This window comes from Notothenia rossii (genome assembly GCF_949606895.1).
Source record: "Notothenia rossii genome assembly, chromosome: 1".
In the NCBI taxonomy this organism is placed as follows: domain Eukaryota; kingdom Metazoa; phylum Chordata; class Actinopteri; order Perciformes; family Nototheniidae; genus Notothenia; species Notothenia rossii.
In genome coordinates this window covers 28731708-28746044 of record NC_136912.1, presented here as the reverse complement: position 1 = coordinate 28746044, position 14337 = coordinate 28731708, and the positions used below count along the sequence as shown (strand labels likewise).

Genomic DNA, 14337 nt, shown 5'->3' with positions numbered 1-14337 from the left:
CGTAAGGAAAGGATCTGAGTACCCGTACACAAACTGCTCAGTTTATTCACGGAGCTGTGGACAGCCTCTTTGGGGATGCACTTTTCAGATGTAAACTGAAGACAATAGAAGGAAATAGGAAGCCCCCTTTGCAAAGGCCAGGCTTCCAGAAGTTTCCCAGAAAATCAATGTCTGAAGTCAAACCACGGAGCTTGTCTAAGTTCACAACTCAGGCCTGGAACAACACATTTGGCCACCTGGGAACTGGAAAAAGTGATATTGAAGTGATGGCTGAAGGTAAGACAACCTTTCTGACTTGTGTTAAAAAGAAAAAACATTGATCTTTTATCCCTGTGAGATGTAACACTTACTGTGGCTCTGGAAAGAGGGAAATCGTAAAAACCTAGACCTTGATAATGATGTCAGTGACTAATAGTGGAATTTGTTTTTGTCTCAATGGAATAATTTCATATCACAGCAATACCACTGCGAGAAAAGAAGCAGAAAACTCTTCCTCGGGCTGATGGGTGTGGTCTGAACAGCTTTGACGGTATGCTCATTCATTGTCTCATGAAATCTCTAACTATTATATATGTCTATACCACCTTCTAACAAGAAACACTTTATACAGGCTTAAACTGATTTTTTTGTTTGTTTTGACCAAATCATTTATTTTAGGATTTCCAGGTTGTGAAAAATCCCTTTGTCTAGTGTTTATTCTTCTCTGGTATTACAGGGTCTACCTTTGGCTGCTTGATTTTGATGGCTTAACAGGAAAGAGCATGATCCTTTATTGTCTCTCGCACATCTATAACTGCAGATTCATTTCTTTAAAGTCACTTATTAACTTTTCAAAGTTGTTAAATGAGAGGTGTTATCAATGTTACTAAACTATAAAGGGTTAGACCACTACAATAAAATATACGATGTTGTACATTGTACGAATTATTTATGAGCTTTCCACTGCAACATTTGCACATGTGTTTAGTGCTTGAATGCTTCCTGACGGATTAAAGCTGCACCAAGTTACTATAGGTCTACATTTAGTGTTTTGCAACAAAAATGTAGTCCCATTTGGCCTATAGACTTTTATTTGGATGACATCATTCATGTGATTCATGCTTTAAAAAATCGGAATAGAATGAGTAACAATCAACGTCCCTTTTCTGTCTGAGGTGAATGTAAACGTGTTTGCAGTCGTCTCTTTAGCAATGATTTTAGTGCCCCAGGCGATTAATTTAAGCCGCAGTATCACAGTTGGCCACATAAGGAAAAGTGGGGTTAACACATTTCGTTAACATTGTATCCAGCTTAGAGCTTTTTATTCTCTAGCTTCTCATTTATTTCATAGTTTTTAACTGAAGTAAGTACTTCTGTGGATTGGATTTAATTTTTTGACCCAATCATAGCACTTCAGCTTTATCACTATAGACATGGTTTTACACCACGTTTGCTAGCTTGCAGCAGTCTTTTCCCTGACATTGCTGGCCCATATGCTTGAGTTCTTTGTGAATTGATGCCACCAAATATCAATCTATTAGGTAGAGGTTATGCACGGCCTCACGTGTGTCCACAATACTAAAAAAATCAACTTTGTGGTCCTAGGGGTCAAGTCTGTATTTGGAGGGGGATACAACTCATTCAAAGAGATCTTTCACAACCTTTGCAACCCAAATTGTGCTTAATAACCAAAACACTCATGCTGATTAATGGAAAACACATTAACTAAACATTAGCAATTGGCTAATATAAATTCTGCTGTTCCAGCTGGGGACATTTCTGGAGGGTTGCGGATTGTCCTGGTGGGCAAGACTGGATCTGGCAAGAGTGCGACAGGAAACACCATCCTTGGGAGAGCTGCCTTCAAAGAAGACCCGAGCCCTGTATCTGTGACCAAACACTGCGAGACACAGAGCGGGGAGGTGGACGGGACTGTGGTCCAGGTGATTGACACTCCAGGTCTGTTTGATACAGGCATCACAGAGGAAGAATTGAAAACCAGAATAGAGGAATGCGTCACAATGTCCGTGCCCGGCCCTCACGCCTTCCTACTCGTGATCAGGCTCGGAGTAAGATTCACAGAGGAGGAAAGAAACGCTGTGAAGTGGATCCAGGACAACTTTGGGGACGATGCCTCCATGTACACTATCATGATGTTTACATGCAAAGATCAGGCCAAAGCTGACAATGCTCTGAAGGAGTGCAAGGAGCTGCGGAGACTCTCTATTACGTTTGGACGCCGGTACCATGCCTTTAACAACAAAGACCCGCAGGACCAAGTACAGGTCAAAGATTTGATTACCATGGTCAAGGAAATGATCCAGGAAAATGGGGGGAAACACTACACCAATGAACTGTATGAGAAAGCCCAGAGGAAGCTGAGGGAGGAGGCGGAGCGGAAGATACAAGAGGAGGAAGAGAAGAAGGAGGAGGAGAGGAAAATATGGGATGCAGAGAGGGAGGAGAAAGAGAAACAGAGAGAAAAGGAGAAGAAGGTTAAAAGGAAGAATATACGTGTGGCCTCGGCTGCTGCTGTTGTGCTGGTGTTAGCGGGGGCTATCATAGCAGTGGGGGCCGACACCACGGTGGCTTTGGCTCTAGGCGCTCCTGTGCTCCTGCTGGGAGTGTTATGTGGTTTAGCTGCTTTTTGTGTCTGGAAGGGCATAAGATGCAAAGCAAAAGCAAATGTTCCGGTATAAGCAGAGGTTTGACTCAGACAAGGTGACATACAGTAGAAGTATACTGCACTCATGACTGTTTAAATTAATCTGTGAATGGTGTTTTCGTATTACCCTGCATTCTTCTTCTAGGATTATTAAGTTTGGACACAACATTGCTATAACTGAATGTGAATTAAATGCTGGCAGTAAACAAACGGTAGGCTATGACATGCAATACGTGTTTTCTTCTTTTGTTTTCTTTCCTCTCATTTATCGTTTGGAGCTTATATATGAGACCCATGTCCCGAGTTATACTTGAACTACTCTAATAAGTTTGAATGTGTTGACATGTTCTCTATGGATCTCATAATGTTTGTAAGTATGGGCATGATTTCACAACTTATGGGATAATAAAATGGTTATGGATGTGCCGTTTCCATTGTTTTATTATTAGTAACATTATGAGCTCACTTCCCCAAAGGAAATGAGAGACAATGGTCAACGTCCGCTGAGCGATCACATTTCACTGAGGAATCATTCTGAACAGAGCCACCTCTGACAATAACATACCAACATGATGGATTTAGACTGTTTAACCCAAGTCTGCAATCAAATTAGGGTGTTGTGTCATTTCCCAAGTATGAGGAACATAAACGAAGTAGTGTATCTTTATATACTGTAGATACAGGTTCTGACAAGTTAGATCTCTTTTTGTATTTCTTTAAAGGAATAGTTTTTAGGGTAATCATTTCCATCCACTGTAAAATATTTGAACTTATGACATGCTCTTGATATCTAAGACAAACACATTTCCTCTGTTTTTCCTTCCTATTCCTTTGGCCAATTCAAAGAGAGGATTTGTCCATGTTTTTGAAAGACTCCAAATCAGAGAGTGTACTGAGGTTAAATTGTATACAATTATGTACTACTCATTTCATCCATTATATCGTTACCAAAACACACAAAATAAATATTTTGGGACCATTTTTTTCATTTGTGATGGCACCATTTTTAACCAATACAGCATCATCATCAAATAAAAAAATTCAAGACAGAAAACACCAAAGCCAATGAAAAATCAATGAAAATAATACACACAAACTAACATTTCAAAATAGACATAAGAAAGAGTGGCATTATTTTTCTTTAAGTCATGTTTATTGATATGAATGTTTTACATCTGTCAACTTTACATTTGATCATGTGTAAACGATGGAGCTGTCAAATTAATAAATGATAATACATTATGTTATTTATAGGTTTGACACCTATAATAAACACTGAATGCCTTACTGCCTAAAGTGGTTACTGATGCTTACATTACATTATGTTTTTAGTTTTTCACAACAATGACCTTACAAGTTAGCTTGAAGGATCATAGCTTTACATCCGTTGTTTTAGGTTTCATCCACCACCCAATGGCTTTAGAAATCCCTGCAGCTGCTGCTAAAGGAGCACCAGCTACAGGGGAATTAACAGCAGTGGTGCATGCTGCTGCCAAAATCATGTTATTACTCAAATTGTCCATAGTAACTGCCCACTTGCTCCACCATTCCTTTGCATTCTTCTTTCTCTGGGTCTCTTCATACATGCTCCACGTATAATGCTGGTAACAATTCAACTGCACCATCTTGTCTATCTTTTCAAACAGATCAGCCACCTGAGTGTGGTTTTCCATGCATGTATTTTCAAACACAACATACCCAGCTGTATAGATACTGAGGCACTCTTTGAGCTCAGGGTGTTGGTATAAATGAGTCTCAATGGACTTCTCCTTGAGCTCATCCCCCCTGGTGAAAAGCACCAGTGTGTGTTTGGAGGCTTCCTCACCAAAGTTGTCTTCGACCCACTTGATGGCAGACTTCTCCTCTTCTGTGAACCGTACATCCAGTCTGATCACCAGCAGGAACACATGTGGTCCGGGGTCAATCAGTGTGAGACTTCGCTCTATTTCAATTTTCAACTGTTTTTCATTCATTGATGTGTCCAAGATACCAGGAGTGTCGACCACAGTCACGGTTCTTTTATCAAAGTAGCCTGACTCTTTGTTAGAGGTCTCTGTCACAGAGGATGGAGAAGCCTCTGAGGTGAAAACACTTTGTCTCAGGATGGTGTTCCCTGATGCACTCTTTCCTGATCCAGTCTTCCCCAGCAGGACGATTGTCAGGTCGCAGTCTGTGGAACAAATAAAAGAGAGGCAGTTGCTTTGAATCTTGAGTTTTAAGTTAGTTAATATAATGTGTACAAAAGCCTGCATATATGCCTCAACACATGTAAAGACACTTACCTTCACTTGAGCTTAAACCCATCTTGTTGTAGAGGTTGAAAAACCACACAGAACCGACTTCTATCCCCCAAATCTGCCAGTGTTGTCAAGCCTTTATTTCCAGATCACACTCTGCATTGCTGTGGGTTAGTCATTTTCCCTCCCTCTCCCTCCCTCAGTGGTTTCGAGTTAAATGAAACTCTCTGTCTTCTCCACCATGTGGTTTCCCTGGAAAGTGAAACTTTCAGAAATCTGTTTGGGATTAAAACATTGTTGAGGAGACGTGTCATTATTACGATCAGATTCAGGATTTTGGTGAATAGTGTGCCCTTCATTGGAAAAAGTGTAGCAACTTTTTTGGTAACAACTTCCCGGTTTATAATCAACACAATAAGTGGTTAAATGTTAACCATGGAACCACTTTCTACTCAAGAAAAAGTCTATTTAAGAGTTGAGATTGACTTTTGTGGATTACAATGACAGAATGAGCAGTAGAGAATGGTTCACAGAAAGTTTGTTTGTTTGTAGCCTTTATTTAGCCAGGTGAAAGCCCCTTGAGATCAAAAGATCTCTTTTTCAAGGGTGACCTGCAGGACATTAGTTACACATGTAACATAAAAACAACAGAACAACAATAAGGATGACATACAACATAATGTACAGGGTACAGTTTACAAACTCTATTTACAGTAACAGGTACCATGAGTATCAAACAGCATGTCACCCAGCCGAGTTTTAAAATGATGCAGGGGAACCAAAGTGCTCAGTTTTAAACATGTTTGCAGACTGTTCCAAGTTAGTGGAGCTGCACAACTAAAAGCTTTCTTCCCTAAGACAGTCCTAGCACTTGGAACATTTAATAAAAAAACATCATGAGATCTCAGGCAATAAGTACTTTCAATTTGTCGAGAGATCAGAGAGCAGATATAAAAAGGTAGTTTACCCAACATGGCTTTGTAAATGAACATGTACCAATGACTGAGCCTCCGTACAGTTAGTGAAGGCAGACCTGCCTTGGCATACAGGGTACAGTGATGAGTAAGTGCTTTACAGTTAGTAACAAATCTCAGAGCACTGTGATAGGCGGCATCTAACTTTTCCAGGCAATGGGCAGGTGCATTCATATAGATCAAATCACCATAGTCCAGCACAGGTAAAAAGGTCACAGTGACTAGCCTTTTCCTGGCCTCAAGCGAGAAACAGGACTTGTTTCTGAAAAAGAAACCTAGTCTAACCCTCAGCTTTTTAAGCAGATTAATGACCTGAAGTTTAAAAGTAAGACAATAATCAAGCCAGATACCAAGGTATTTGTAACAGGTAACCACTTCAAGTACTTGTCCTTGCATAGTAACAATATCCAAAGCAGTGTCTGTAGTCTTTTTAGCTTTAGAAAAGAGCATTACTGCGGTTTTATCAACATTTAAAAGAAGCTTAAGCTCAGAGAGCTGAGTCTGAATAATGTTAAAAACAGCCTGTAATTTAACAACAGCCTCCTTAATGGAGGGACCTGCACAGTACATCACGGTATCATCCGCATAAAAATGTAAAGTAGCTTCATCCACATTTTCACCTAACCTGTTGATATATATAGAGAATAAAAGTGGACCTAAAACAGAACCTTGAGGTACACCATTAGAAATGTTTAACCACTCAGAAGACAGCCCATCAAAGTGAACACATTTGGGCCTTTCAGAGAGGTAGTTCACAAACCACCCCACTGCATGGCTGGATATGCCAATACTGAGTAGCCTCTGCTTCAAAATGCTAGGATCAACGGTGTCAAACGCTTTGGAAAGGTCAATAAATAGAGCTGCACAACTCTGCTTATTATCTAAGATACTCGTAATGTCATTCACCACTTTCATTGTCGCAGTGATGGTGCTGTGTTGCTTTCTGAAGCCTGACTGATGTTTAGACAGGATATCATTTTTACATAAAAACTCCTTTACTTGTTCACTCACTAGGCGTTCGAGCACCTTCGCCAGAACTGATAATTTAGAGATTGGCCTATAGTTATTTAAAATAGTTGCCTCCCCTCCTTTTAGCAAAGGCAAGACATAAGCTGACTTCCATATTTTTGGAATTGTATTTGTGCTGAGGGAGAGGTTAAAAAGAGTAGTGAGAGGAGGAGCAATAAAATCTGCAGCTATCTTTAAAAAGAAAGGTTCTACGTTGTCCGGGCGAGCCGGCTTTTTAGGATCTAACTTAGATAATGCTTCATGAACAACATTGACAGTAAAAGGAGTAAAACTGAAAGGGTTTTCCAGACCACATTGTTCAGAGTCACGGATTGGGGTGTTCTCAGCAGCAGAGTTAGTCACAGAATCAAACATAGAACTGCAGGACACAAAATGCTCATTAAAGCAATTTAACATAGTGGCCCTGTCCGATATAGAGCCAGATGCTGTGGTAAGGCACGGAGGTAGCTCATTACGGATCTCACCGGTGGATATAGATTTTATGGCTTTCCAAAATTTCCTAGGATTATTTAGGTTTTCTGTGGTAACTGAAAAATAGTACTTCGACTTAGCGCTTTTGACATGTGAAGTGAAGCTATTCCTTAGCTGCCTAAAACGCAGCCATTCTACCTCTGAGCCTGATTTCCTAGCCTTTGCCCAGTCCTTGTTTCTCTCATCCAGGAGACTAGACAGTTCAACAGAAAACCAAGGATTGTCACGTCCCTTTGCTCTAAATTTACGCAGGGGTGCATGTCTATCAATGATCTCCATAAAACCAAGATAAAAATAAGACCTTGCAGTTTCTACATCAGCACACAGATCGATTTTTCCCCAATCAAAGCCAAACAGATCATGAACAAAACCCTGCTCCGCAATATGTTGTATGTCTCTCTTAATAATAATACAAGGTTTAACCTTTTGAACCTTAGTGAAAGTAGCTTTTCTGATGTGGTGCCTGTATTAAAGTAGTACCAGTCGTCCCCTTTGAGAATTTTTATTAACAAGGCTGCGGTTCTATTCACGCTAAGCTGCACCGCTTTGTTAAATATCTTTACAAAACAAATATTGAATGTAGGTTTGGTTACATTGATCAACTTTGATAAAACCATTAGCAATCATAAAAGCATTTTGGCAGCTGTTGAATTATGCTTGCACAGTAACAGGAGTTTCAAACAACCTTGTGACCTTTCATGTTAAACAAACCAGGTAGATCCTAATATAACTTGTAATTGTGTAGGAGTTTTATCTTAATATCACGTGGACCTTTAACTTGAGACTGATGGGTGATAAATGTGGTGTTATGTACACTGAAGTTCATGTTTTTCAGTTAGCATTGTCCCATAAGAGATTTGTGTTTTTTTTTACACAAGATCCACAGTGGGTCGTTATCTTATGCAATCAACCAGACTTGGTTTATGAAAAACAAACAGCAGTGTGCAGCCCTGGATGATGTGGTTAGATTTCTTGCTTACACAACAGGGAATCATTTCTAATAACGTTTTTTTTAATACATCAAACAACAGTTTCAAAAGTTAAAACCACATTTTTTTATTTCATTATGGCTAGTAAAACATACACAAGGAAGAATAGTGTTTTCAATACAAAATCATTTTCAGGATGAGAGTGTACAGAATCAATATAAGATTTGTTATTCAGAGTTTATATATCGTTCAATGCAGGTTGCGTTTGATATTTATGAATGTACATTAAGCAATGACATTTTTCCTACATGTATTAAAAAAAGGCAATCAATGGAATGACTTCACAAGTTTGCTTAAAGTTACTACGAAGAACTTTCCTTTTGTGTTGCTCTGACTGCAGGTTCTGGTTCTGGTCCTGTATGATATCCCCTGCCTCAGCCAAAATCAGACATGTATGCACCAATAACAAGTATTCAGAATAACCTCATAAAAAAAACCCAATCTCGACTTGGATTGATGGTCTTGTTTACTATGTATATAGTCATACAGAGGCATCATCTATTACACAAAGACAGGTTAAAAGTTCCTCTCTGTAACTTTAATGGATCATGGCATGATATGACTCAGTTGTCTTTTTTAGGTGTTATCCACCACCCAAGGCCTTTTAAAATCCCTCCACCTGCGCCCCATAGAAGTGGTGTTACGCTTTCAACTACTACTTCTTCTGCTGCCGCAGCAGCACCAGCACCAACACCAGCTGTGATTGTTGCTGCAGTTAACAAACTAGTACCGTACTTGTTCAAACAGTTTCCCCACTTGTTCCGCCATTCCCTTGACTTCTTCTTTCTCTGGGCCTCTTCGTACATGCTCCAGGTATAAGGGTTGTAACCATTCAACTGCACCATCTTGTCTATCTTTTCAAACATATCAGCCACCTGAGTGCGATTATCTCTGCATGTGTTTTCAAACACAATGTACCCAGCCGTAAAACCACTGATACACTTCTTTAGTTCAGGTCCCTCGAATAAAAAAGTCTCAATGGACTTCTCCTTGAGCTCATCCCCCCTGGTGAAAAGCACCAGTGTGTGTTTGGAGGCTTCCTCACCAAAGTTGTCTTCGACCCACTTGATGGCAGACTTCTCCTCTTCTGTGAACCGTACATCCAGTCTGATCACCAGCAGGAACACATGTGGTCCGGGGTCAGTCAGTGTGAGACTTTCAGACATTTCACTTTTAAGCTGCTCTTCCTTAATCAATGTGTCCAAGATACCAGGAGTGTCGACCACAGTCACAGTTCTTTTATCAAAGTAGCCAGACTCTTTTCTACATGTCTGGGTCACAGAGGATGGAGAAGCCTCTGAGGTGAAAACACTTTGTCCCAGGATGGTGTTCCCTGATGCACTCTTTCCTGATCCAGTCTTCCCCAGCAGGACGAGCCTCAGGTCGCAGTCTGTGGAACAAATAAAAGAGAGGCAGTTGCTTTGAATCTTGAGTTTTAAGTTAGTTAATATAAGGAGTACAAAAGCCTGCATATATGCCTAAACACAAGTAAAGACACTTACCTTCACTTGAGCTTAAACCCATCTTGTTGTAGAGGTTGAAAAACCACAAAGAACCGACTTCTATCCCCCAAATCTGCCAGTGTTGTCAAGCCTTTATTTCCAGATCACACTCTGCATTGCTGTGGGTTAGTCATTTTCCCTCCCTCTCCCTCCCTCAGTGGTTTCGAGTGAAATGAAACTCTCTGTCTTCTCCACCAAGTGGTTTCCCTGGAAAGTGAAACTTTCAGAAATCGGTTTGGGATTAAAAAATTGTTGAAATGGTTTAGACATCTTAAATGCTAAAGCTTGTAACACCCTAATCTCAGTTTTGCCTCCACCTCTTAAGGAGACGTGTCATTATTATGATCAGATTCAAGATTTTGGTGAATAGTGTGCCCTTCATTGGAAAAAGTGTAGCAACTTTTTTGGTAACAACTTCTCGGTTTATAATCAACACAATAAGTGGTTGAATGTTAACCATGGAACTACTTTCTACTCAAGAAAAAGTCTATGAAAGAGTTGAGATTGACTTTTGTGGATTACAATGACAGAATGAGCAGTAGAGAATGGTTCACAGAAAGTAGCTTTTCTGATGTGGAGCCTGTATTAAAGTAGTACCAGTCGTCCCCTTTGAGAATTTTTTTTAACAAGGCTGCGGTTCTGTTCACGCTAAGCTGCACTGCTTTGTTAAATATCTTTACAAAACAAATATTGAATGTAGGTTTGGTTACATTGATCAACTTTGATAAAACCATTAGCAATCATAAAAGCATTTTGGCAGCTGTTGAATTATGCTTGCACAGTAACAGGAGTTTCAAACAACCTTGTGACCTTTCATGTTAAACAAACCAGGTAGATCCTAATATAACTTGTAATTGTGTAGGAGTTTTATCTTAATATCACGTGGACCTTTAACTTGAGACTGATGGGTGATAAATGTGGTGTTATGTACACTGAAGTTCATGTTTTTCAGTTAGCATTGTCCCATAAGAGATTTGTGTTTTTTTTTACACAAGATCCACAGTGGGTCGTTATCTTATGCAATCAACCAGACTTGGTTTATGAAAAACAAACAGCAGTGTGGAGCCCTGGATGATGTGGTTAGATTTCTTGCTTACACAACAGGGAGTAATTTCTAATAAAGTTTTTTTTAATACATCAAACAACAGTTTCAAAAGTTAAAACCACATTGTTTTATTTCATTATGACTAGTAAAACATACACAAGGAAGAATAGTGTTTTCAATACAAAATCATTTTCAGGATAAGAGTCTACAGAATCAATATAAGATTGGTTATTCAGAGTTTATATATCGTTCAATGCAGGTTGTGTTTGATATTTATGATTGTACATTAAGCAATGACATTTTTCCTACATGTATTAAAAAAAGGCAATCAATGGAATGACTTCACAAGTTTGCTTAAAGTTACTACAAAGAACTTTCCTTTTGTGTTGCTCTGACTGCAGGTTCTGGTTGGTCCTGTATGATATCCCCTGCCTCAGCCAAAATCAGACATGTATATAGTCATACAGAGGCAGCATCTATTACACAAAGACAGGTTAAAAGTTCCTCTCTGTAACTTTAAAGGATCATGGCATGATATGACTCAGTTGTCTTTTTTAGGTGTTATCCATCACCTAAGGCCTGTTAAAATCCCTCCACCTGCGCCCCATAGAAGTGGTGTTACTGTTCCAACTACTACTTCTTCTGCTGCCGCAGTAGCACCAGCAGCAGCACCAACACCAGCTGAGATTGTTGCTGCCGTTAAGAAACTAGTACCGTACTTGTTCAAACTGTTTCCCCACTTGCTCCGCCATTCCCTTGACTTCTTCTTTCTCTGGGCCTCTTCGTACATGCTCCAGGTATAAGGGTTGTAACCATTCAACTGCACCATCTTGTCTATCTTTTCAAACATATCAGCCACCTGAGTGCGATTATCTCTGCATGTGTTTTCAAACACAATGTACCCAGCCGTAAAACCACTGATACACTTCTTTAGTTCAGGTCCCTCGAATAAAAAAGTCTCAATGGACTTCTCCTTGAGCTCATCCCCCCTGGTGAAAAGCACCAGTGTGTGTTTGGAGGCTTCCTCACCAAAGTTGTCTTCGACCCACTTGATGGCAGACTTCTCCTCTTCTGTGAACCGTACGTCCAGTCTGATCACCAGCAGGAACACATGTGGTCCGGGGTCAGTCAGTGTGAGACTTTCAGACATTTCACTTTTAAGCTGCTCTTCCTTAATCAATGTGTCCAAGATACCAGGAGTGTCGACCACAGTCACAGTTCTTTTATCAAAGTAGCCAGACTCTTTTCTACATGTCTGGGTCACAGAGGATGGAGAAGCCTCTGAGGTGAAAACAAACCGTCCCAGGATGGTGTTCCCTGATGCACTCTTTCCTGATCCAGTCTTCCCCAGCAGGAGGATCCTCAGGTCGCAGTCTGTGGAACAAATCAAAGAGAGGCAGTTATTTTGTTTTACAACAGCTCACATAAGGAGTACAAAAAGTGTTGTTGTGTGCTGTGCTGAAGCGCGTTGATCTTTGCACATATACTGCTGTACAGGGCCGCCCCTGGTCAACTTGGGGCCCCAAGCATGATTGTGAGATGAGGCCCCCCCCCAACCGACAGGAGTGAAAACATTTTTTTGGGAAACAAAGTAGGCTACTTTGCAAATATAATTCCTGTTTATTATTATTATCAACAGTTACTTTTTTATACAGTGAGGTAAATTGTAAATGTGCATGTATGTCGTTCAATATGCGTTTACAGGTAAATACTTTTGCATTTCCTGCCAAATACTAGCCTCAAAAAGAATCAAATATAATTAATGCAATTAAACTACTTCTACTAATAATAATAATCATAATCAATTCAATAATATAAATACTACATTATTTTATTATAATATAGTTGTAATATAGTCAAGACAAAACATGCTTATTACATGCTCAAAAACTGATATTTCTTAAATCTGTAATTAAATGTAGTTCCCTCTGTCAGCAATGTATCAACTACACACACATGTCTATCAGTATTTCTCTGTGTTGTGGTTGACATGATGATGACTGTTAGGAGTTAAGGGGAGGGGCTGAGCATCAACATAAAATGTGCAAATTGACATAAAAATGAATAAAAGGGGAAAAAATGCTCCATGTGTTTTAGGCTGTAAACTTTAACTGTTATGTAAGACAACTAGACAGACAGTTTATCACTCTTTATCATGTACATTAGCAGATAAAAGGCATAAAATACTTGAATGAATGTTAAATAAAGAATGCTGGAAATAACTGCATCTCCATTAGCCTATAATATGCTATGCAGAGACTGCCTTCTTCATGTTGTGAATTGCAGCTGATGTTTTAATATGGCAATTGGCAATTTGACAACATTCGTAAGTTGAACATTTGTCTCATACATTAACCCACCTTCGAGTGATGATCTAGTTTCTTCATGTTTTGTTTCTTTCCCCTCTTGCTTGCGCCAGACTGAAACTGTCTTTTCACCGACATCTCTTCACCTGCACTAGTGGCCGTATTAAAGCCGTGATTGGTCAGATTTCGATTCATTGCAACAATGTCGGGTTACAGACGTGCTCCCCTTGTCACCTCTCACTCTCGCGTGTCAGCGGGGGGTGCGCGGAGAACTGCGCACAGCAGCTGAGGCCCTCTGGGCAGGGCCCCCTGCGCAAGGCGGGGCCCCATGCAGCCTGCGTGATTGGCCTGTTGGGAGGGGCGGCCCTGCTGCTGTAGGCCTATATACTATATACGCCTCAGTGTATTTATTTTTATTTATGCATTTTACATCTATATCTTTACTTGTATATTTGTATTGTGCATTTATTTTGTACAGACTGCTGATAGATGTGTATATAACTGAATGTTTGTACTCTGGTTAGACCCTCTAATCTAAAAGCCTGCATATACGCTTAAACACAAGTAAGGAGACTCACCTTCTCTTGAGCTCGAACCCATCTTGTTGTTGAGACTTATTGCACAAAATCTGTCTTTGCTTTTCTCGACCGTTTCTTCCAGATCACAGTGTGCCTGTACTTGTGCTGTGTTACTCCACCCTCCCCCTCTTTTTAACTGAATGGTTTCCCTGGAAAGTGAAACTTAAACTGTCCGAAGGCTGGAGACTTCATGCAAAAGGACCAATCCCCTTTTGGCATGCATTCTTAAAGGATGGCGGCACTTGGGCGGCAGGGGACCAAACATGCTATTCAACAAGTTTGCATTGCAGCTATCAAAGACAAATACAATTTGAACCAGACATTGCTGCCAGCTTGATGTACAGTCAGGAATTCTATTTCTCAGCTAATCAACAAAACCTCTTTCGGCAATAGGCAAAATGCAAATAATAGGCACTCTGGACCCAAGCGCCTGGAAGGGCGGGATGTTAAGGCTGGAGTTGGAATCGTTGTAGTCTCTCTAATGCAAGGGTTCTCAAAGATTGGCCCGCGGGCCAATGGCGGCCCTCGGAAATGTTTCTGGCGGCCCGCGATAGTTAATGTG

At 40.2% G+C, this 14337-nt stretch overlaps 3 protein-coding genes across 3 annotated transcripts; 1 reads left to right on the top strand and 2 right to left on the bottom strand.

The window, feature by feature from the left end:
• Positions 1–38: 38 nt before the first annotated feature.
• Positions 39–3067, top strand: LOC307029748 (GTPase IMAP family member 9-like). The gene is made up of 3 exons (XM_079665829.1): positions 39–276; positions 458–529; positions 1747–3067. The coding sequence occupies exons 1-3, from the start codon at positions 168–170 to the stop codon at positions 2676–2678; spliced, it is 1113 nt and encodes a 370-aa protein (XP_079521955.1). The 5' UTR covers positions 39–167; the 3' UTR covers positions 2679–3067.
• A 708-nt stretch (positions 3068–3775) lies between these two features.
• On the bottom strand, positions 3776–5058 carry LOC307029784 (GTPase IMAP family member 7-like). Its single transcript, XM_079665867.1, has 2 exons — positions 4927–5058; positions 3776–4814 (listed from the first exon to the last, which is right to left on the bottom strand). The coding sequence occupies exons 1-2, from the start codon at positions 4946–4948 to the stop codon at positions 4015–4017; spliced, it is 822 nt and encodes a 273-aa protein (XP_079521993.1). The 5' UTR covers positions 4949–5058; the 3' UTR covers positions 3776–4014.
• A 3337-nt stretch (positions 5059–8395) lies between these two features.
• Positions 8396–13898, bottom strand: LOC307018902 (GTPase IMAP family member 8-like). Its single transcript, XM_079649410.1, has 4 exons — positions 13776–13898; positions 11464–12265; positions 11357–11367; positions 8396–9734 (listed from the first exon to the last, which is right to left on the bottom strand). The coding sequence occupies exons 1-4, from the start codon at positions 13795–13797 to the stop codon at positions 8908–8910; spliced, it is 1662 nt and encodes a 553-aa protein (XP_079505536.1). The 5' UTR covers positions 13798–13898; the 3' UTR covers positions 8396–8907.
• Between the last annotated feature and the right edge of the window lie 439 nt (positions 13899–14337).